The sequence below is a fragment of the Anser cygnoides genome, chromosome 2 (assembly GCF_040182565.1).
Source record: "Anser cygnoides isolate HZ-2024a breed goose chromosome 2, Taihu_goose_T2T_genome, whole genome shotgun sequence".
Taxonomy (NCBI): Eukaryota; Metazoa; Chordata; class Aves; order Anseriformes; family Anatidae; genus Anser; species Anser cygnoides.
In genome coordinates, this window is record NC_089874.1 from 114,166,613 (window position 1) to 114,190,359 (window position 23,747).

Sequence of the window (23,747 nt, forward strand, 5' to 3'; positions counted from 1 at the left end):
CCTCTGTGGCTTACCAGCTGTGCCTAAAATAAACAGGGAAGTTTAAAATGTAAAGGCCAAAGGTATGCTGTGTAGATCGAAATCTGGGTGGCTGGATGTGGCAGAAGGATCCGTGCATGGATGAGTTCTGCAGCTGGGTGTCTGTACCTATTGAACGGAAGTTGTTTATAGAAGCTAACGAACAACTTGAGATGATCAGCAACTTTCAGTGTTAAATTACATTGTCCACTCCTAGGGAATCTGATAAAAATGTCCTGACTTACAGCGATGGTGAGTATCTCACAGATTTTATCTTCAAGAGCTCCACTAGAAAAAAAAAAAAGTCAATTTTCAAGGAATACAATGTAAAATAATCTGGTTTGGGGGAAAAAAAATATATGTTTTAGGCTCTTAGGCTATCATGATTTGAGCAGAAAACTTTGGGAAATAAAATGCATCTTCAAAATAAGCTAAACGTTCTGATGAATTTCTATCCCAAATACAAAGGTGAGTTGAAACACTGGAAGTATTGTTTCTGCAATTAGAATTTAGTTTTGTATTTTTTCCTTCTTTTCCTTCTAAATGGCCAAATTTGCTTCTCAAGATTATATGAGGACTCCAGCAGTTAGTTATGTGGCACCAAATTAATTTGCATGGTCCTTTAATAAAAGGTTTTGCCTGCATGGACTTTAACTTATAAGTGAGACCACAAGTAGCAGGGTGTCTGCTTCTGCCAGTTCCTCCTGCCAGCCTCAGCAGCCTGAAGACTTGGCAGGAAAAGAATGAGACAAAACCCCGGAAAGAGCCTTAATGAGAAGTTTCAGAAGGAAACAGCTTTTTACTTTAAATAAAATATTTCCACCTTGATCAAAGAAGTAATCTCTCTCCTCGGTGCCAACTGGAGATTCGTATGACTTGCTAAAGCTATTCAAAAACATTGATGAACCATTCTCTGCTTTCTATGGGCTAGTGATTTAATCCATTGGAAGAAACAACAAAGTTATTTCTTCCTTCGATATTGTGTTCTAGTTTTCACCTTTTCTGGTTCTGAGGAAAAGCAAACATACACCCTGATATCTTTAGTTTTTTCAAATGGCAAAGAATAGGATCTTTGCTGACTCTTGTATCAATTCTATAAATGATCTCATGGAAGTTAGTGGCTGACCTCACTCTAGTACATATCCTGTTAATACAATGAGTGTTCTTTATGATTCAAAAATAACAAAGGCTCTCTTGTACAAAGAGCATGTGATGTTAGCATGATAGCAAAAACTGTCCATCTCCAATGTACAGTGTTTTCCCTATCAGTAAACTGACACTTGATATTTTTTCCAATCTTCCCCCACCAGAGGGCTCTAGAAAATAGCAAGAGGGACACTGAAAAAGCCTATGAAACTTGGAAAATAGCGAGCCACCTACACAATTTAATGGGCATGAGGAACTAATGCTGTGCAAGTCCACATTTCTGTTTACATAAAAAAAATGCAAGTACAAGAACAGCATGGGGAACATAGCAGCTTTCTTTCACTCACAGTGATGTTTATGACTCTTCAGTTATGAAGCAAAAGAAGCAGAAGGAAATACTTGTGTTGGGTAACATCGATGTTACCATTAACTGTCCTTAATAGTATTGCTGTTAGATATCATTGTCTGCATCTCAGTTATAGGGTAGAGACAAAAATACATTAGGAGAAAGAGTGAACACCTTGGAGAATTTAGCTTAAAAAGAAGAAAGATGAAGAAGTTGATGGTGGGCTCACAGTGATTAATGTCAGCTTCTATCTTTTATACAAACAGCATCTAACAGGCAGATTTATGTAAATGCATATAATCTTTATATGCAGTAGATGAGATTTCTGTTCATTTTCATGTTGGTGTATGGTCCAAAAGAGATACTACATTGTACTAAGATGCCATGCGAGAATTCCTGTATAAACAGATATTAAGACTCAGAGATGAGTCAGGAAGAAAATGACACCAGGGAAAGAAGCCGTTCAAAAAGTACTTTCCATTTCTTGTTCCTCTGACCACCCAGCAGACTGGAGACCACTACTTTTACAGAATAAACAATGTTAAATGCTCCATATGTTTAAGGCTGTGTTTATTATTTCCTTATTTGATTGTAAATTCATAATAGATACAAACTATATCTCATTATGTCCAGCAGTCCCAAACATTCCCTGACAGAAATTTCTAACGCTTCTTCTCTTACCCATTAACTAAAGAGTTTGCTTTGCAGCTTTGAATCTCAGTGCTTGCTGGAGACTTACAGTCTTAGAAAGGGCCAGATTACTGTAGGAGGTGAAATTACCCTTGTATTCCCCCTGAGGACTTTCAGGGACAGAGAGCCCCTACTCTCAGGCTGCTCAGTGTCATGTCCTCCACCATTCTTCCCACCAGTCCACTTGCACCACTATACCAGCCGAATTGTTGCTAATAATAAGTAAGTCAAGCTTGCTGGACTGTAGTCTGCACTCTGTATAGGTTTACCAGCTTGCATATATGTGTGATCACATATCACGTGGAAAGAAAAACAAAATTAATTTTCATAATATTTTCAGTCTACTTAACCAGTCAAACTAAAGCCTGCCAAAACACAGCATAAAATTCATTGGCAAATAACCTTCTTGCTTTGCTTTTGAGTCAGAGAAGCAAAGAAACATTGCCTACACCGGGCTGCAGACATTGCTCCGAACTCTGTCTAGACAAAAAGATGACAAAAAAATTCCAGCCCGTCTCCATGGGGGCCCAATGTCAGAAAGAAGAAAAGAAGGTTAAAAATCAAGAGGAATAACATTGCCAGGGAAGAAGCTTTCCAGAAAGCTTCCCTCTTCAGCCTTGTGAGAGCTGAGCTGAAGGGCCTGCACACAGGCATCTCCAAGGTGTCAGGAGAACCCTGTGGGACTGGGAGATGGGGCACAAGACAGAAGGGGAACTGGTACCCACTGGAGCAGCAGGAAGATACATACAGGGAAAATGCATGTGATCAGACAGATGAATTACACCCCTAAATTCACAAGACAGAGAGGAAAACATGGACACTTAGGAAGGAGAAGCATGAACCTTGCGCTCTGCAGCTACAGACAGCCCTGCATTCAGTGTTGCTTAGAAAAGTTTCCTACAGCAGTAAGAGCAACAAAGCTTGTGACTGACAGTAGGAGACATCTGGCATCAAAAGTGCACCATCTAGGGCTGCATTCCTGGTAACCAACGTGCCACCTTTGAACAAAGTGCAAAATTGTTAGTAAGAAAGAGATTGAAGTCCATCCAACCATTTCTTTACTAATTAAACAGTAAAAATGCTCCATTTGTTGAGGAAATGCTTTGGATTACAGTGGACCTGAATACAAATGCCACAGATCTACCCAGGCATAATCTTAGCAGGGATCCAAGGTACCCTGAGGCAAACTAAGCCCATAGTGCCGGAGATGAGATAGAGCCAGGAGGGGCATTCGCATGGAGTTGAGTCTTTGCCTCAACTGAGATTTGAACATGCATCAGGAAATATTGTGTTGCATGAATGTGAAACTGGTTCAGCTAAATCAAAGGCTCCCCAGCTTTCTTTTGACCCACTCAAAAAGTTGTTAATGCAAACACTGGTTTATTCTTCTTATCCAGCAAGAAAATGACTTCAGTTTTGTGAACATAAAATGCTGGTGCAGTTTCCATGCACTAGAGGAGCAGCAAGGAGACACAAACCTACAGATGCAGCAGAAGCCATATAGATCAATCTCTGCTGCCAAGCTATGACTTTTCAGGTTCTTTGGAGCAGATGAAAAGAAATGCTAAAATACCTGGCCAAGCTTGTCACATGCCACGCTGTCCTCTGTTATTAAAGTCCTCACATTTATTTGCTCCTGACTCCTGTTTTTTTACTTGCTACAGTCAGCGATCACAGACACCTGTCAGACATACGTGACTGATTGCAAGGACAAGACCTTATCCCATCAATTTATAATGTGCAGTCAAGGCCCAGGACAGCTACCTTGCCTGCAGGGTTTCAGCAGACCACAGGGGAGGCTCTCCCAGAGCAGGCAAAGATTCCTGGGAACGTCTGTCTCTAACCAGACGCCTCGAAGTGCCAGGAGCAAAGTTAGCTGTGCAATTCCCACACCTGGCTATTCAAAGCAGCATCTGAAAGTGCTGTTTAAGCACTGATTTCAGAATCAAGACACATCTAAACAATCAAGGATCCATATTTTTTGAAACCAAGAGAGTTTTTGTATGTCTCTGTAAACTAGGCATGCTTATGTATCCCTTAGTTTAAGACCTAACCTATATGCACCCATACCTAACAACAGCACGCAGTGATGCAAAGTGGAGCTAGCCCTCCGCCTTCTATAGCAGGGATCTCTGAACCACATCTAATTCATTCGTATCATTTAATGATCAAACAGCAGCCCCACTGCCTACAGAGGAGCTAATTTCGTGCTCACAGTTGCCACTGGTCTCATGTGTTTACAGGAACAGACTAACGAGAGGAAGCAACTGGAAACCTAGATAGCAAAGCTCTGCACATGTACCAAGTACTTACAGAGGTGAAGGTTAATACTCACGCCTGAATTTCAAAGTACACACGGAGGATACAAAATAAAACTAAAAGTGAAAGTTTTTTTTCGAAGATTAGCTTTAATACTGAACCCACATTTCTGGTGATCTCAGTATACTAAATCTCGTACTTTCTCCCACTAGTGTTCCCAGATTTTCCAAAGCTTTTCCAAGGATTTTCAAAAGAACGCAAGGACATGAGGGACTATATGTGCTCACAAGTAGCCTGGTGCAGCAGAAACAGCTCAGTAGTTACAAGAGGTAGTGCAAGGCCCTTATATCAACACTAAACACAGCTTGAGGGTTTTATTTTGATTTAGTCTGGTCCCGTGGCCCAAATGTGCCCAACCTGCACATGGTTCAAAGCATTCCCAAGGATCAGCCAGAGGTCTGATCTCCTTTAGGATGTGAAGCACAATTGGTGCACGCCTAAAATGGAGCTTCCAGTTTCACTTCTTACGGAAATTATCTAGGTTGTGTGCAAGCAGAAACAACTGGGGCACTTCCTCCAAATCCACACTATCACTCCGAACTAACACACAAATGCAGACACAGCCACAATTTACCTTTTGGTGAAGCACCTCCATGGGAACCTGATGTCCAGAGAAAATTCCAGTGTTAACTTTAAATAACTGTGAAATTTACTAATTAGATCCCAGCTCTGCCCTGAAGTGTTGAGCTTACCTGTCGTGGCTGGTTAACCTTTGCTCCTGAAGAAAGGAGCAATCGGATGACATCCAGATAGCCTCCTTGCGCTGCCAAGAAAATTGCAGAAGCTCCATCCTAAGAACAAATACATCCAGCTTATACTGTTTTGAAATTATACGGTACTTTTCACACAAAAACAAAGCAAACTGAATCACCTTCTCCCTCCTAAGCCATTACGCAGTGTAACAGCATATATAGACAGCTGAGCTCAAGGAGTAATGACCAAAATCACAAACTATGGCAATGTTTTCATTCAGCATAAAGAAGTACTGGCTCCCATCATGTATCAAACAGCATTAAGTCCTGGGTCTGGCATACTAAGAGTCTAGCTCACCAAAGCATTGGTCTACATAACTAGAAATCCATTCCTATTTAGGAAAATATATTTATTCAGGTTTGTTTAGCTCATGCAGAGGTGCTCTGCCACAGAGATGCATGTGGTGAAAACGTGTTCAAATACTTTGCAGAACTGGAGACTCTGGCATTGAGGCCTGCTGTTTAGACCGGAGGGGTGAGTACTGTGCCATACTGCTGCGCCATGCCAGCAACTACTAGCCACTGCTCTGGCACATATTGCAGGAGAGATTGGCTCTGTAATAAAAGTGGGTAAATGTAGCACATGCAGGACAGAGTATCTCAAAGCCCTATCAGAAGCCAGCATTTCTCCATAAAAGTTTGTGAAAGAAATGAACTAATCCGGGATTTATTTTCTTCAATGTGTCTTTCACGTGGAGATGTTCTCAACATTAGAAAATTCATAAGCTTTCTCCGTAGGAAAAAAAAATAAAAAATCATCTCATTGAGTTTTTTTTCAATGAAAAATTTTCAAACCTCATTAAAAGCCATCAAACCAACTACAAGTGGAAAGACATACTGCTTAGGTCTTCCTCCTTGAAAACTCAGCGCAGGCCTGAAACATGCACTGAATAGCGTGCCCAGGGGCTGAATTTAAAATGTTTGACCTTGATTGCATGGCAGATGTCCTTCCTGGTAAAGAAGAGAGGTATCTGCTGGCACTGCAGATGAATATCCATGCCTGGGCCCTCTGAGGGGCTGTTTTCTCTGGCTGCTATACAAGTGCATGAAATAGGGTGATAGTATCGGGTGCTTTGCATCTTCCTCCAGAGACACATACAGTAAGAACACTTCCATTTAGAAAGCAGACAAGGTTGCATAATATTAAAAGAGCTCTTTAATATAGCATCAGTCATGATGGAGAACCTGGTTTGCCTGTCATCCAACCATTATTTTTTAATTAATTATTTGGGATTTGTACTTGATTTGGTGCTATAACAAGAAAGTTGTTTAGAGGCTATAAAATATTTCTGCAAGTAGCACTGTTTAGTTAGCGTATTCTCTTGTGTTCTCCTCTACCCCTCACATGATTCAACTTAAAATTAAAACATCTATCTCAATGGTTTGGGGAGGACTGCCCAAGTGCATGCTCGAAATCCCTCTCCTTTGGCTGCCTGCAAGTGAAACTGTCAGCCAGATACCATTGTGTAAAAGCCACTTGGCAATGTCCCAGAAAAAAAAAAAAAAGAGTCAGGCTAGTGCTTGTTTTTAAGAGCTTGTGTTCTTATTTTATTAAGCAGCTGTTTCTGACTGGTTTTGCCTCATGACTTTGAGCAATAAAAATACATCTCTAAATCTGAATGTAAATACTGCTCATTTCCAGGAGAGACAACAAGGAAGTTATTTTACTGCCTTTACTTCTAGGTAAGTGTCCCCAGGTGCAACAGCACTGCTATTTTTAAACCAGGTGGAAAACCCTGGGATTAGCAAACAGAGGACGACAAACATTACGAATGTTACGAATTATGCTAACCCTTAGATTAGCAAGGTCATTGCTACTTGGGCAGCAGTGACTGTGGAGAACCCTTCTGTACAAATGTGGGGTGGGAGCAGCACAGAGGTGGGGACTCTGTGCGACGAGTGCATGAAGACTGGTGGGAGCCGAGAGTGCTCAGTGCTGACCAACAGCATCCTGCAAACCCCATCGAAAAGGCTAAAAAAGATACATATATATATCCACGGGGAACAAATTCCTCTTTGTCAGACTCGTCTTGTGCCCTTGGGTAGGAAAGAGTGGTGGGAAGTGGAGAGAAAACCTGCCACTCATTTTTGTTGAATGCTGAAAAGCCCAGCTTATTTGTGTCTCTGCTGAAGTAAATTAAATCCAGTGCTTCATTGGCTCAGTCCAGCTTTCTGAAAAGTCAACTAAACAATGTCAGCTCAGTCGTTTTAACCACTCTTTGCCCAAAGAACTGACAAACTAGAGACACACAAATACCAAATAACATCATTTAAACTGATATTAAAAATATATATATTTTAAAGACAACATAACTTCTATGACATTTCTTGGCAGAAAACTGATAAACTGATTCTTGAATACCTCAGTGGCTTTACAGTTATTTATTTCTCTGCCTGTAATGCAAATCTGATGCGGTAAAACACGACACAAGCTTTAGTTCAATGGTAAGGGACAGCACAAAGCTGGTGCAGATTTGGAACATAGCCTTCTTACAGACAAGGAACCAAAACACAGCTAAACCATCTTTGTACCACTTCTCCCAAAACTGTGAAAAGCAGACAGTTAACAAAAATCACAACTTAGAGAGGCAGAGTACTACAAAACCACAACATTTGGCAAATGCTTCTCTGTGCTGGAGCCGGAGTACCCACTGCTGTCCAACAAACAGCACATTTGTTCCATCACCAGTGTTGTCAATATTATCCGTGTCAAATAACTCACGTAAAGTTGATCGTGAATGTTGGCACCATGCTTCAACAGAGTTTCCACTACCTTTGCATGCCCATACTGACAAGCAGCTAGAAGAGCAGTACCTCCATCCTGTGAAAAAACAAAGAAAGGGTACAGTAGTGTGGGAGTGAAGATGCTAGACTGAATGTCACCATAAAACGTAAGCAAATTTTAAGGCTTTTCAGAATTTGGCTCACAACAATTTTGGAGTGACTAGCTACTGAATCCTTCATAATTTTAGTGCCAAGCCGTGGCCCTTAAATCTTTGGCTCTGTCACTATAAACATTTTTCTCCTGAGGCTTTTTTAGTGAGTGACAGGAACAAAGAAAATTCTGCTTTTAGTTCCTCATCTTCTACCTTCCCACTAGAGACTTTATTTGCTTCACAACACCAAGCTGTTCTGTATCTCTTCACTTTTACTGCCAAATCCCCTACCCATGACAAGCTCCTCCACTTGTTGAAGGACAGCACACCCTTCCCCTGCTCTAAAGCCTACCGACCATCTGCCCTTCTTTGACCAGAACTTCATGCTCTGTCATGTTCTGCCTTTCACCTTTTAGTTCTGGCCTGAAGAAGAGTAGGGAGGATGCAGCTAAAAGCATTCTAGCTAAATGTGGAAGCATGCATCAGACCAAACCCATGACCCAGTGAAAGCCCCATTATTTCTGCTGAAGAAGCGATCCCTGGCAGTTATAGTTACTGTGCATTACCACTGAAGGGAGACCTAGGCACATGCATCGAGTCTGGCGTGTAGACCTGCTCCCATAGGAGCTACCTGAGATGGGAAATACCTCAGTATTGCTGGCTCACAACTCCAAGCCAGCTGAAACAATGGAAATAGCAAATGCGGGGCTTGCCACATCGTGTTAAATACATTGTGCCCCACTCAAAAATTGCCATCGTTTCTGACACTGGTATGGAGAGGAGGTTCTCATCTTCTGCCTGGGACGGCACCATGCCGTGATGCAAGGATGACGCCACGTCATGGATACCTGAGGGTTTCTGTCTCCTTCCCCACCTTCTCCCTGCCTCAAGCTCCTCCTCCACAAAGCAAGCTATCAAATAAATGGTTTCTACAGCTGTTATTAATTGGGGCAAAAGATTATATTTTCCCTCAGTCTTGTTCTCTGAAACAACTCAAAAGTTTTCTCTTAATTTTTCCACGTGGACAGATAGCCAACAAGACAAGTTACAGCCCAAATGGATGAAGGAATCTGTTATAATGGGAAGTGACAATCAAATTTATTAATCTGTAGTGCTATTTCGTGCCTATAACAATCTCACGAAAACTCAAGCCCTGACATGGCTGAAGTAATCCACAGGGACTGTCTGTAACTATGCTCAAAAACTATTCACCCTTCTGCCCTGCCACATTAAAAAGCAAGCAAGGCTTGAGTGTCAGCAAAGTCACCAATGTGAAACTGTTAGGTGACCATCTAAGAACTGTTAATTCTGGACTATGTAAGTAAACACGATGTGCAACCGGGTCAGTGGACTTAAGTTACTCTATAGCAATGAGTCACTAGACTTTCCTGTCAAATAAAATATCCTAATTTAATAGGAACTGCTGGAACAGAACACGAAAGCAACCACAATGGTTTCTGGGTTAAAATAAACAAACCAACAAACCACCTCTACACACTTAAAAAACAATGGCAAACGCTAGTAACTTCATGAAATCTGTTTCCTGTCTCCCATCAGCTGAAAGACAGTTTTACTTGAGTGCTGAGTTACCAGATCGAAGGCCTACAAACAAAAAAAGAGACTTTTTAAAAGACTTTCCCTTAAGGAAACGGGGAGAGAAAGGTCAATGACTTAAGAAAAAAAACTGTACTATCAAGACAGAAGGTCTTCCTCAGAGAGGCAGGGAAGGATGAGCTATAGCAAGCTTGAAAATACTGAGGTTCCCCACCTGGAAGGTAAGTGGTCATGTTCAGCTGCGTATGAGAACAGTTTGTTTATTTTTTTTTGCTTTTCATTTTCTACAATCCTTGTATTCCCAGCTACGTTATTTTAAGAAGATTGTTTGGTTATTAACATAATTTCTGGAGGCAACAAAATGAGAGGCCCCAAATCAAAGACAGGCCTGCACAGCTAACCACAGTCAACACAGCAGAGCTGAAGGCAAGTGCTTGGAGCAGGACTGTGCTATTCCACTGTGGAGATGTCACAGCCTGAGGTTTAAGAAGGAGGACACTTTAAGCAGGATATAAAGTATCTCAATGTGGGGATCCTGACCTAGTAGTTGGTTGACTTCAGTGAACAGTTTTAGAAAGAACTGTTTTTAGATAGATTTTGGGAAAGAATAACATTTCCAAAACATAACATTAAGATCTTTCAGACTAGAGTGACGAAGAGATCTAGATCACCCTGATCTAGTTCCATTTGCCCACCTCAAATCAAATATTTCCAGGGGCAGAAAAAATCAAATAACAACTCCTTGGCCCAAGGATTTGGTTGTTGATCAGGAAGGCAAGTGGACTCTAAGACCTGCTCTGTTGTCTGTCTCCTATAAAGTCAAATTCATTCCACAGAAGAGACTGAGATTTGTGTGCATGCTCTGGATGGGGGTACCATTTTGGTAAACAGAGAGAGGTCTTGCTCTACGAAAAAGAACTTGGGGACAGGAATGCTTTCCATGGAAAACACCTTATGGCAAGACAACACTCAGTTAAATCAAGGAATTGGCAGTGTTGGACAAAACACTGCAAAGGTCCACATTTTTTAGGAGAAGAAAAAAAATCAGTCCCCCAACTCCTATTGAGCTTGCATCTTGCTTTCACTTTCTTCCCTTTTTGCCAGCACAAGAGCCTGTTCTCCAGCATGCTCTAGCTGGAGACCCCACTGTTTTACAGACTATAAGGAAGGCAGATGGAAGAATGAAAACAAGAAATAAATGGCAGAGTCTTAAAATCTCCTTCAGCCATGTGATTCCTTCTTTTTTTTCTCTTTTTTTTTTTTTTTTTGGCTTCAGCTGAAACAAGTAAAATGCTGAAGCAGCATCTTCAGTACTGGCAAGCCTCTTGGAAACTCTGAGCTGGGCAGGGACATGTGAGGAACCACGGAGGCACTTGTAGGGCAATAACCGCTCTGCAGCGGGAGGGAGACAGGCAATGGAGCTGAGAGAAGGCACTCAGCCTTGGGTTTATTTCCTGCTCATATCCTGTTTTCATGACACAACTTAGCTTTCACTAATCCTTTACTGCAAACCCTTCCAGCACACTGGAAGCTCAGAGAGGAGCCAGTTCTCTCAGCTACCTCTGTAATTCTTCTTTGAAACCCTTTTTTCTTATCCCTATATTCTCTCCTCCCTGTCAGCAGCAGGTACAGTAGCTGCCAATCTCTCATGTAAGCTCTGGGAACAGCAGCACCCGATGAGACCATGCTCTCTGGTGTACACCTCTCTATTTGCCTGTCCCTTCCTTCACCTCTGTCATCATTGCCTGCAAGCACCTTAGAATTACATGAAGTTTTTCTTAATTTTTCTGAAATATGTTACAAGGGAGGAGAATCGATCTTATGCAATTAGTACCTACTGAAAAATAGCCTCCAACACACTGTTCGACCAGCAGTATTGCTCAGAAAGCATGCCTCCGTGGAAATCCTTACAAGAACCCAGATGCAAGCTTATAATGTGTCTCAGGTAAAGAAAAGTAAACATTTTATTTTCTGATACATACTAGGGATGTTTGCTTAGCCTGTCATAGTGAATATCAACTCAAATGATACAAGGGAGAACAAGAATAGTTTTATTAATATTGTTCTCCAGCACTCTTGCATATGAGTGACAAATGCAGTAATTATAATTTACAGAGAAGCACATTACACAGATGACACTGGGCTTTGCATTGCCTTGCTTAAAAGTCTCTGTTTCCTAGGATGCATTCAAACTGTTTTCATATTTAAATTTAACATCTTCATTTATAATAGAAAGTTCATTGCAAATTGATGAGTTTTGCAATGCCCTTTAAAAACAGACAGGATCAGCCTCATCTCTTCCTGTGCTGCTCCCAGCTGACTGCCTTAATCAGAAAATGCTTTATCTCTGACCTGAAAAGGCATATTTTGTCAGCTACTTTGTTTCTAGGGTCTGGGGAAAGGGATGGAAGAGCCTGTTATCTTAGTTGCCCTTTAACAGAAAGATTTGATTTAATAATTTCAAGCTATGAAAATCACATTATTAAATCAGAAAATCGAACCAATACCAAAACAAATGAGAAGGCCAATGGGAGATAGATCCAGTAAAACCCAAACTTGTATTTGTCCAAAAGTGGAAGACATAAGGAGGGGCTGAATGCAGAGAGATTTTCTTTTCATTTGGATCTTTACACCTTTTTATCTGCCCTAGTGACTCCTTAATTTATTTTGCATGCTTCAAAAATGATCATATATTGTCATGAAGGATCAGACAATTTCAAGCCTGCAGTTCACCTTCTGGGCCTAGTCATGACCTCCTCACAAACACCTGGACCACAGGTTGCTCAAAGGCTTGGTGAAGGTGTAATTGTCCCTCTAGACAGAATAAGGTACTCAGTCTCTGTCTTCCCCCCTTACCAACAGTTTCCTGCATTCACTGCCCTCTGCAAAAGCACTGCCCAACTGTATGTTCAGCCCTAGAGAGCAGTGCAGGCTCTTCTCATGGCTGGGACACATCTGCTCCTTCAGCACGCTTTTGTGGCCTCTCTATAGGTCAGATGACTCAAAGAACAGTGTAAATTCACTCACCCAATCGTATACAGATGAGTGTGAGAGAGTATTTTTCTGAATCTTGCTACCCCCACCTATACCTCACTCTTAGATAAAAGACTCAGAAGCAACTCCATTTTAATGTGCAGCTTCTCCCAGTAACTCTGTTTCACATGAGATTATCCAGCACTTTAACATCCAGCTGTTGTATTTAACATTGCATCCTCCTATGGTGTTAAGTTCCACAGCTGCACTCCATGTTGTGGTTAAACAGCCACAATTTCATTCATGTTTTTAAATTTACTGATGGAGGCTTCTGCTGCGGTCAGAGCGTTGCTTACCACAAGCATAGTTCCCTGAGGTACCAGAATCAATCCACATCCTACTGTACAGGCATGCGTGAACTCTGTGACCACAGAACCTTGGGATTTGTAATCAGTAATATCTGCTACAGTCCCTAGAGGGTAAGGAGTTGAGTCCTAGTGATGTTCCATCAATTCCTGTAGTATTTAAAGCCTGTGTTTTCAGGGACTTTGAAAAGCAGGTATGGGTTGAGGGAGCTATTCAAATCACTGACTACAACATCTTGAAAAATTGGTTACTGTTGGATAAAGAACTATTTTTCTTCTTCAAACTGAAGCCATTATATTCTTCTGTCTCCTAAGGTGGTACGCAGACACTCCCCAACATGGACCAAATTCCTGTCTGTGCAAGTGGAGTACGTATATGCATAAAATAGGACGGTACCTGAGATTTACAAAGAGAGCCTCTGTTCTTGTGCTGGAGAATGGCTTAAGAGGAAAGACTATTTCACTATCAATGGACTTATCTTTGACCAAATCAGGCCATTAAGTCCAGGTAGTAAATGCTGGTTCCAAGGTAAAGTTTTCACAATATATTGTAGTACTCATATTATTCAGAAAACATTCAAGAGAGGAAATCATTTTGCCATATTCCTGCTGCCACATCATGTCCTGACTGGCAGAATGTATCTGCATGCAAAATCAGACAAAGCATCTTACCTTATTCTTAAATTCAGTGGAGGCACCAAATTCAAAGAGAAACTTCACCACATCATTGTGGCCTTGCTGTGCAGCAAAGAACAGAGCAGTTGCACCTGACTGTAGGGAAAAAATGGATTTAAAAAAAAAAAAAAAAGAACCACATAACATGCTTGATCAAAGTATACATTTCAAATTAAAACTTATTAAGCCCCATCATTTCAATATCATCTGAAAATATATGATGATTTTGAGGACTGCAGAGGACATAAGGTGTCTTTTGTAAGAGGTCAGTTTTCTTCTCATTGCACTGAGAAATGTGGCCTGCATCACACATTGGAATAAAGATCAATCTTCACGAGTGGCTTCTGCACAGATTTTAATAGAGACCTCTTAGGTTTCATTTACTTCTCTTCAGTCTTCAGATAGGGAAAGAAAGCCCAGAGGGAGAACAGAGCAGTCTTACTCAAGAGAGGAACAGCCAATCTGTAGCCAACCCCTCTAACACGTGCTCCTACAACCTAAGACAAACACGAGCACAGGATGGGTTTGGATAAGGGTGTGGAAAGACCGCAGAGGGGTTATTCAGCACAGCAGAGCTCCACTTTGCTTGACTCTCCACCGGCAAAATGTGACTGCAGTTGGTATGTCACCCTTGTCTTTTGCATGAGTAGCTTCCCATCCAGCCAAGCAGCCTTCAAGCAGCTATTGCCAGTCATGCAGCTCCTACTTTCCCTTAACCTCACTGAAGAAATGAAAGCCCATATTTCATATGAGGTGTATAAAAAGTAACCGTATTAGTTGGGTAAAGTAGCTGTATAAAACCAGTGAGTAAATTAATACGTGCACAAAAAAAAATAAAATAAAAAAGAACATGGAAGATTTTAATGGCTGGACAGAAGGGACAAGGAAGGTAAGGAAGAAAGAAGGCAAACATGCATTCGTAATTTCAGGCTTTCTCATCCCATGTATAATGTGCAGAAAAAGGGAGCTACATATGAAATTCTTTCCAGTGCCAATAACCTTTGCAATAGCACATGGCCCCTTGAAACCATTTTAGAGACCCCTCTTACAGACAAGCCTATGGGTCTTCCCTTTCTGAGGTTCACAGCAATTTCAAGATACAAGAGCACTAGTTTGAGTAGGCAGATTTACTTTCAGATTAGTGCCCTTTGTTGTTAGGGCTTAAATTTCATTTATTTTTCTCCCTCTCTGCAACAGAGTGATTGTGGAGTATTCCTGTGTTTCTCTTTATATTGGCATGCAGAACCAATGCGTCCAGCGTGAAACTCAAGAAAAGGTCCATAAAACTGTTCTCAACTTTTCCTTTTGTTGCTGCTTTTCAAGCAATGTTTATCTAAGGGAAACTACATGTTCAAATACATGTTTTGTTGGGACAGGACCCCTCTGAAAGATACTGACATTCATGGTTAATGCAAGTTTAGGCCAGTTAGTGCAAAGACACTTAAATCATCAAGCATGGCATTCACTGACTCAGTGACTTGAAGACATCAGCATGAGATTCATGCTCTAGTTCCAGGTAACCAAGGAAAATAAGAAACATTTGCTTGGATTGTTAAAGTGATGAAAATACTGCTGTCCTGCTCTTCCTGCCATCATCCCATGTCACTACATGTCCTCATCAAACTGCTGTTCTTTTGGGGCCAGTACCACTCCATTGCAGAGCTATTATAGCCAGCACACAGACGAGAATGGCTGTAGATACTCCTTACCACTACTTGAGCAGAGTATGAGGGGAGGGCACTTCTACAAAGCTAGGTGCTGACATTTTCCTTTCCACAAACAAGCAAGTCATGGTGTGAGAGATGTCTTGAATGCAAAGTAGACATGCAGGAAAGGGTGATTAAGTTGTGTGATTGTTTGAGATGAGTTGCCTCGGACTGAAAGGCAGAAACTTCTGGGTATACTGAGTCAAAACAACTCCTGGGCTCACAACAGCATCCTCTTGATGTTAATGACCAAAATCTGCAAGTCAAAAGTAAAGGACTTCTCCTTATCATATCATGTTTATCCCATCCAGAAAGCTGTAAATTACCGTGCCAATAAGTAAAATGGCAGATGCTTAAGTGGAGTAACCTGAGGGTTACACCTCAGATATAAGTACCCCACACCAACACCCATGTGCTGGAAATGTTTGGTGAATTATTTATAAATGTACCTCTGACATCTCACTTTGTGTTACAAGTTTCAGACATCTGACTCCTTGATGTCCTTAGGAGAGCAGACCCTGTTTATACATGCACAGCACAGCACAGCACAAATAGGCAGTTGGCAGAAAGCAACAGACAACACTCTTATTATTTCCAATAAACCAACGATCACTTAATCAATCCCTGTCTGAATGCAGAACTTCTCCTACCTCTCTCTGCAGATTGATATCTGCTCCTTGCAACACCAATTCCCGTACACAATCTATGTGGCCATGGTAAGATGCGACCATCAGAGCTGTTGTGCCAAGCTGGGAATAAAGAAAAACAGATCAGTACCTTCGACAGACACCTTCAGCATTGAATCAGGCTGTTTGCAAGAGACAACACCTTCTTCTGAAAAGATGAAGAGTGTTTATGCTTGTTGACCACAGAACCTGTCTGCTCTTTTCCTTTTCCTGAACAGGGGACCAATCTTCCCCTGAACAGATTTGAAGGCAATTTAAAACTTGCTATCATGAATGCTTTGAAAATGAGTAATTAGCAGGTATTAAAAGAAATACGTTACGGACTTGCCTGCAAAGCTAAGCCTGACCATTCAACAAATATGTATGCAATGACTTTGCATTACTGTCCTGAAAAAAGTGTAACAAAAACATCAACAATATTTTGGTTTATGCACAGATTTTATCAGAGAATCTCAAAGATATTTGCATCCTTTCCAGAAGAATAACCTTAGACACAGGAGGAAAGTGACTTATCTGAGTCACTTAATTTTGAGTCATAGTCAGGAGTAAGGTCCCAGTGTTTTGAATACTAATTCCCTAACTGAATGACTAGGACAAGCTCTGTCTGTGACTCTTCACATTGTATCAGAGAGCTTTCCATAGCAGAACTACACCTTCAGGTTCCCTCAGTACCCCAGTAAGGCCACTGCTCCACTGAAAAAAGACTTAAGTTACATGTATGTGGTGTAAGGGCAACATGCAAAGCCCACATACGTAAGGACACAATTAATATTTTTAAAACATTCACACATACCAATTCAGTCTAAAGAAGAAATGTGTGACTTTGCAAAAAAAAAAAAAAAAAAAACATGCAACCTTAATTGTATGAAAATATTTTAGTCTAGAAAATGTGTACGCCTGACAGAATTAACATCATGATATTTTACAGGGCGTAATAAAAATTCTTAATAGAGGTTTGTCTTATTTTGAGAAAAAAAATGAGGAGTAGTGGACCTTCTTTCTTTACATCTATTTCTATCCTCTTTACTTCATGCCCCCATCTATGCATCCCTTCCTCCCTGTCTGAATGACAGTCATAGGATCAACTCCAGATGTATTGCATGGCGAGTACTTGCCTACAGGTCAAAAATGAAATGAAGATGAAAAATAGGTTAAAGACAATGGGCTTAGAAAATTCTCTTGCACTTTGAAGGCATCCATAATGAGAGAAGCACGTTACATGCTAGAAGTGGCATTAATCCTGTACAACACAGGCACAACTGTCTGTAAGTCAGTCCCAAGAACAACCAGAGGAAATCTGGGGACTTCTCAACCTCAGTTTTCTCTGGCTCTTTGCAGTAGCTTCATACAATCAAGTAACAGTACATATGTTATAGACAGAATAGCGAGGCATACACCTTATCTGTGTTTTTAAACCATTTCTAATCTCAAAACTAGTTAGAGACTACAACTATAGTTACAAAAAAATGAAAATAAATCCCATGAAATCTGTTGGTCCTCATCAAATTTGGGCTCCTCTTTGCCTGGAGATCTTGCTGTGCCTTCATGTTGGTGTCAGTGCAGGAGATACTGGGGTGGGGAGAGTAGGAAGTCAGGAGGCCAGCACCACAGGCTGTGTGTAGCACACTGCATGCGCCACTCACAGCAGGAATGGCTGCACACCAAATACAAACTTTTACATTGCCTAAGTGGAAACCGTGGTCCAGGGTTATTTTTTAAAAAACTAATTATGAGGAGCAATGTTAGCTGACAGAATCATTGCTACTGGGCTTGGCTGAGTTGATTCTTCACTGTGATCTACTACCACAATGACATTTCCTTGCAAAGAGAAGCCCGAGGTGCTAGGATCTGTGTTTTTAATGTCAGCGCCACAAATAACTATGTAAGACACATTTCTGAGTGCTGGCAAATTCCTAACCCTTTGCCACTGATATAAATCATCATGCTATTTTATCTTGAGTTTCAAACTTGCTTCCTGACAAGGGAGGGTTTTAAATCATGTTCAGGTGTCATGAGACTCTCGAACGTCTCCAGTCAGATCCCTGCCACACCCTCTCTGCAGTGGGTTTCGGAAAGCGATGTAAAATCAGCGCTAAGGGAATATGTGCATGGTGTGCATACACTGTCTTTGCAGTCCACATCTACTCGCCCGCTGTTCAGCAGCAGCTGGAGGAGAGCCAGGTTTCCTTTTCTTGCAGCCCAAAACGCAGCATTGGCGAGCGGTGTTTCTTTCTGGTGGGGAAAAAAAAATAAAGAAAAGAAAAAAGAAAAAACTTAGGAAGACGTATTGAACAAACACACACGTGCAAATTCTGCATTCAAGCCAGGCATTTTTCAGTTTAGGGAGGCTAATCTGATTTATTTGCACAATTACAGAGATCAGTCTCCCTGTGCTACCCCATACTGTTTCAGGTCTTCCCTGTGTCCATAGCAGCATGACTTTTAGCTTGCTTTATATTAAGAGCTGACGATGCTGTTCCAGATCCCCAGGGAAACATCACAAAAAACAATGTTTTAACTGGTACCTGCATGGTCTGCTTCTGTGGCAGGGCTGAGCCCAGGTACAGAGGCTGATTCATCCCGCTGACATGTCCTGCTGCAGGACATCCTCCTGCATTTCAGGCTAGCTCTCTGCCACTTCTGTCTTTTCCATACAAAGCCCTGGTACGTGAAAAGCATTGCTCATGCATCTCCAACATTATTTGGTTTGCCTCTTTCCTGGAATTAACACCCTGTAGCTGTCAGCATGTGAGTTATTTTCTGGGTGATGCTAGAAAAAGAAGGCTAAAATCTTGCTGTCTACAGCTTTACGAATTCATTTGCTATATAAACAAGGCAATATGTAAGGCAAAACAGAGAAACTCTGAAATCTAGACTCCACAGACCACTATTAATCACATTGGTAGCTTTCTCAGTCCTACAAACAATGGCACAAAGCAACTTCTCCGTAGGAGCAAAATATCACTGCCTCAGCATAGGAGGAGGACAGTAAAAAAAAAAAAAAAAAGAAAAGAGAGACAAACTTTGTTGTTGACCTCCTTGTCTGATCCCTGCAGGCAGCTGCCAAAATGCCGTGCTGATGGGTAAGCAACATGGCAGCAGAAGCGCTGAGGTGAAACAAAGCTACGGTGGCAATGGTACATATATCTTACAGCAGGCTTGTGCCTCTGTTTTTGAATAAGGCCAAATATCACTAGCAGTTCAGTAGAGCATCACATCATTGATGGTATCTCAGACCAAAACAGTGCCAATAATTCAGGGACCTTACTTTCCAGAGAATCCTGCCTTCAGGATAACACACAGAGAGAGCAGAATAGATATAAAAGTCAATCGTTCTGCTTCAGAATATTTGATGCATACTTTCCCATGTCTAAATGTCAATGCACAAGTGTAATGTGATAGAGAACTACAATTAAATAGTTTTATGGCTGTCACTTAAAATATATCCATAGATCAGAGTTGAAATTGCTTCCTTCAGTGACTAGCTTGTAATAAACCTCCCAGAAACCAGCAGGCACAAGATCACTTCTCTGTGAATTTATTCCATTTCCATCACACTGAGAATTTTTAATTGGTTGCATTTTTAATATTCATAGGTGTTAGCAGGTCATAAAATTGGCAACTGTTTGAGACAAGAGAAGTTTCACCCATTCAGTAAATTGTGGGACAGTTCCCATAAATCATTAGTAGTATTTCTTGTACCAGCACATATAGGGCAGGAGACTGAAAAAGAAAATTACAACAAACACAATAGGCTTAATTTTGATTTTCTTTTTACAGCTGATAAACTGCTTTTCCTCTGGTGAATCTACTGATAATGTGGATCAAAACAGAGCTAGCTCTTTATGCCCTCCTTGCTGGTGACCAGTCAGGAAGCACGGTTATTCCACCTTTACCCTTACAACCACTCAAATTGTATGTAATAGCAGGCAGGTGACCTAAACACACAGTGGCCCATGTTGTCCTTTTTGCTCTAGTTTATTTATAGAGGTCATAGTTAGGGATATTGTCTTTATTAAGATATTCTGTAATTCCTACAGTAGTTCTCCAGCAAAGATGTCCTCACACTTTGGATTAGATTCAAGGAAGAACTCTCAAATGCATCAAGGACATGAAATTAGGTTTTTCCCAGTGGTGTTTCTGACCCAATTTGTAATGATCACTATCAGTGCTTGTAATTCCCCTCGTGACCCCCAAAGTGCTGGGGATTCCTTACATAGCAGTTGTGTATAGAGCACGCTCAGACTATCAGCTATGTAATAATTAGATAGAAAAAGCAAACACAAATCTGAGCTGTTTTATATGCTAAGATGAATGGACTTTGTAAAACCATTCAAGCAACCTGGACACTCTACAGGGACAACCTCAAGAAGAACCATGTAGCAATTTGTCTACTGCCTTCAAACCAAGGATTTATATCTGTGCTCTTCGTTTTCAGGTGATATCAACAATACTGACATCACTAAGAGACACGATATGATATATTAGCTTGGAATTATTAATCTGATTAACTGAATATTTTTTAGCAATGAACTGGTTTTAAACCAAAGGATATGACATACACCTTGACTGCTGTTGCTCAGTTATGAATTCAGTCCTGTCTCATCAGATACTTCTTAGGGAGAGGCAATGTTGAATTACAAGAGATTACTTGGATAAAGTTTTGATGCAATTCTTATTATAAAGCTAGTCTGCTCCTAAAAACTTCTTAAAATAAACAAATGATTCTCAGCATTGACAGTCAGGGAACAGAACATATTAAACTTTTGGAAAAAGTGATGCCATTTTTCACCAAAGCATTAGCTAATATTTCATTATGTCATTTGCTCCAGCACCAACAATTTTCGGGATACAATTTCCTTTATTTCATCAAGGTCTCTAAAGCATTACTGCAAAATTTGGCTGCATTATTCATTTTAATTGTTTGTATGCCTTTTGGAGAGCTCAGAGGTGAAATGCTTGCCTTCTACTGATGCTGTGTTGACATCAAGCAAAAATACTTATTCAAAAATGGATTAGAGGAAAATATATCTTATAAATTTATCAAGACCATTTCTACACAAGAATGCAGAAAAAGTAAAATGTGATAAAGTAACTGTATGTGTCATCTAAGGAAGACTGAGGAGAAAAGTATCATTTAAATGCTGTGACCACCAGCTCCCGCTCCCTGCCCTACCTTTCACTTGCTGTTTGCAAAGAAGAGGCAGGTCACAGTAGGGTAAAAGCTGAGGAGGATGAGTCTAGCTCTTAAACAGTGATCTCGAAGATGAAAGAAAAGAAAAAGAGAAAGAAAAGAGAGAAAGAGAACACTAGTCCAGAGTTTGGTTCCTTGTACTGTCAAAATACAAGAAAATTTCCTTTTCTTATTCAGTTTCCAAACCAGTCCTGGTGGAAAGGAGGAGTCAAGTGAAAAGTTTTAAGAAAAAGAACTGGAAATCAGAATCAAGCACGATATAACAGAAAAAGTTAGTGGGACTTCGGAGGAAAGACTTTATTTTTAGACTTAGTAAAGACTCTAATTTATTAGATAGTAATACATCCTACATGATGGAGCATGAGTAAAGAGACAGGTAGTTGAAGATATAGGTGTAAGTTAAGGCAGGCAAAAGCACAGAGAATGTGGTAGAAGAAGAGAGGATGTTCACGTGTATAGACAATGAGAATGAACGAGAAATGCTAGCTTGTGGGTAAGAAGGATAATAAGATGGAAAAACATGAATAGGCAGTAGCAACTGGAGACTGGTTGGAGTCCAAAGTAAGTGCACAGCCTTCTGAGAGAAAGGGAAAATACCAAGGAAAAAAACACAGAAAAGAGAGAAAAAAACAGAGGCCTGCAGTTCTCCAGAGAGATAGAGAGCAGGCACTGAGCTACCTTGGGCAGGAGGGAACACGAAGTGAAAAATGGCACAAAAAGGGAGCAGATAGGGACAGAGCAGAAAAGAAGATCTGAAGGACAAGGTTAAAACAACAACAACAAAAACATAGAGGCCAAAAAGGTAGGAGGTGGCAACAATATGGGGCTGGCACCTTAGATGCTGACAAAACAGGAGGAGAAAGGCCATGAGCAAATTAGGGTGGGTGCTGATGAGAAGCAAAGGTGGGAGCAACTCACCGAGACAGAGTGGAGGGGCAGGAGAGACTAAAGAGGTATGGGGCCAAGGAAGGACAAAAAATGAGATGAATGCTGAGATTTCACCACTCAGCACACGGCAGGTGCCCTGCTCCCTGACAAATCAGGGCTTCGGCTGCAGTTGGGAACCACCTGCAGCGCTGAGCAGTCCTCCCATCGAAATAGCACCGTGCAAGCGCAGCACCAGCACTGCCGGGGGAGATGCATTGACAGGAGGGAGAGGGAAAAAAAGTGAACAACCCTTCCAACAAAGCAACGCAGCACGAGGAACATGGCAGAGGACTGGCATGGAGCTGGTGATCAATAAGTGAAGAGCAAGCACAGCATCCAGAAAGTGCATGAACTGAGGAGATGTACCTCTAGCCTAAACGTAATCCGTTATCATCAGTAAATTGCTGCTTGCTTCCCTCTTTGCCAATTGATCTTATTAATCCTGTCCTCTGATTTAAAAAAAAACAAACTTATTTTAGGCATTGTTTTGACTATGACTGCTCTGGCGTGGGTTTGGATGGCAGAAGCACAGTGACAGGAACCACAGAAAAGGGAACGAACCAGCCGAGCTTCGGTGGCCACCGCAGCCTGAGCCGGGGAGCAGGGCTGAAAGCTGCTTCCTAACTATTACACAACCAGCGCCAGCAGAGAGGGCTGGAAAAGTCGAGGGGAGGCTCCCGGCTGCATCGAAACCTCCGGAGCACAGACCCTGAAGCCAGCGGAGGGCCGTGATTTACGCACCGCCGGGCGCCCGGCCTGCGGGGGGACCTCAGCTGCGCAAAGCACCCGCTCCCCCAGGGGCACCCCACAGACCGGGAAGGGCGCTTCTATTTCCTTCTCCCCCCCCGCCAAAAACCGCCCCTCCCACCGTTCTTTCTGAAAATATAAATAAATTAATTAATTAACGAAGCTTTAATTCTAAGAATACGATGGAACGTTTTGCCGGCTGCCGGCACGGAAAGCCCAAAAAATAAAAAATTAAAAAGGAAGCGGGAGGGCTAAATGTTCCTGTCCCTTGTGTGTGTGTGTTCCCCCCCCCCCCCCCCCCCGCTCACCTTGAAGGACATCCTGAGCATCCCCGCTCCGCGCCTCTCCGCGCAGCTCCGCGGGGCCGGGGCGGGGCGCAGCGCCTCCCTTCCTCCCTCCCTCCTTCCCTCCTTCTCTCTTTCCCTCTCTCCCTCCCTCCCTCCCTCCTTCCCTCCCTCCCTCCTTCCCTCCTTCCCTTCTTCTCTCCTTCCCTCCTTCCCTCCCTCCCGCATGTTTGGATGCTCGGGAGTTTCTTGCCATCAGTCCCGTTTAAAGGCTGGGCGGCGGTGGTGGAATTTTTACTTTTGATGATGATGATGATGGTGATTTTTCAATCAGCCCCCACACCGCCCCCCCGTACCATCCCAAAATGCAAGCCCCCCCCCCCCCCCCCCCCCGGCGGCTGGCACAAAGCTGCAGAGGGGGCACACGATGGTGAGCGTCCCCTATAGCATCCCCGTAGCACCAACACTGTCCTGCATGGGTGATGTGCG

The 23,747-nt window shown here is 41.9% G+C and overlaps 1 protein-coding gene across 3 annotated transcripts in view; it reads right to left on the reverse strand.

Annotated features, from left to right (window-relative positions):
* Positions 1-23,390, reverse strand: part of ANKRD29 (ankyrin repeat domain 29) — a 33,247-nt gene extending 9,857 nt beyond the window's left edge. Inside the window, exons 1-7 of one of the 3 annotated variants that reach the window (XM_066992860.1) lie at positions 23,283-23,390; positions 18,228-18,338; positions 16,071-16,169; positions 13,712-13,810; positions 7,994-8,092; positions 5,212-5,310; positions 5,094-5,120 (exon numbers count right to left, since the gene is read on the reverse strand). In XM_066992860.1, the coding sequence (XP_066848961.1) occupies positions 5,094-5,120; positions 5,212-5,310; positions 7,994-8,092; positions 13,712-13,810; positions 16,071-16,169; positions 18,228-18,338; positions 23,283-23,303 (555 nt within the window). In that variant the 5' untranslated portion in view covers positions 23,304-23,390. Of the gene's footprint in view, positions 1-5,093; positions 5,121-5,211; positions 5,311-7,993; positions 8,093-13,711; positions 13,811-16,070; positions 16,170-18,227; positions 18,339-21,282; positions 21,302-23,282 lie in introns of those variants that run through there. The other 2 variants (XM_066992862.1, XM_066992861.1) reach the window with 2 other exon arrangements.
* Positions 23,391-23,747: the final 357 nt, after the last annotated feature.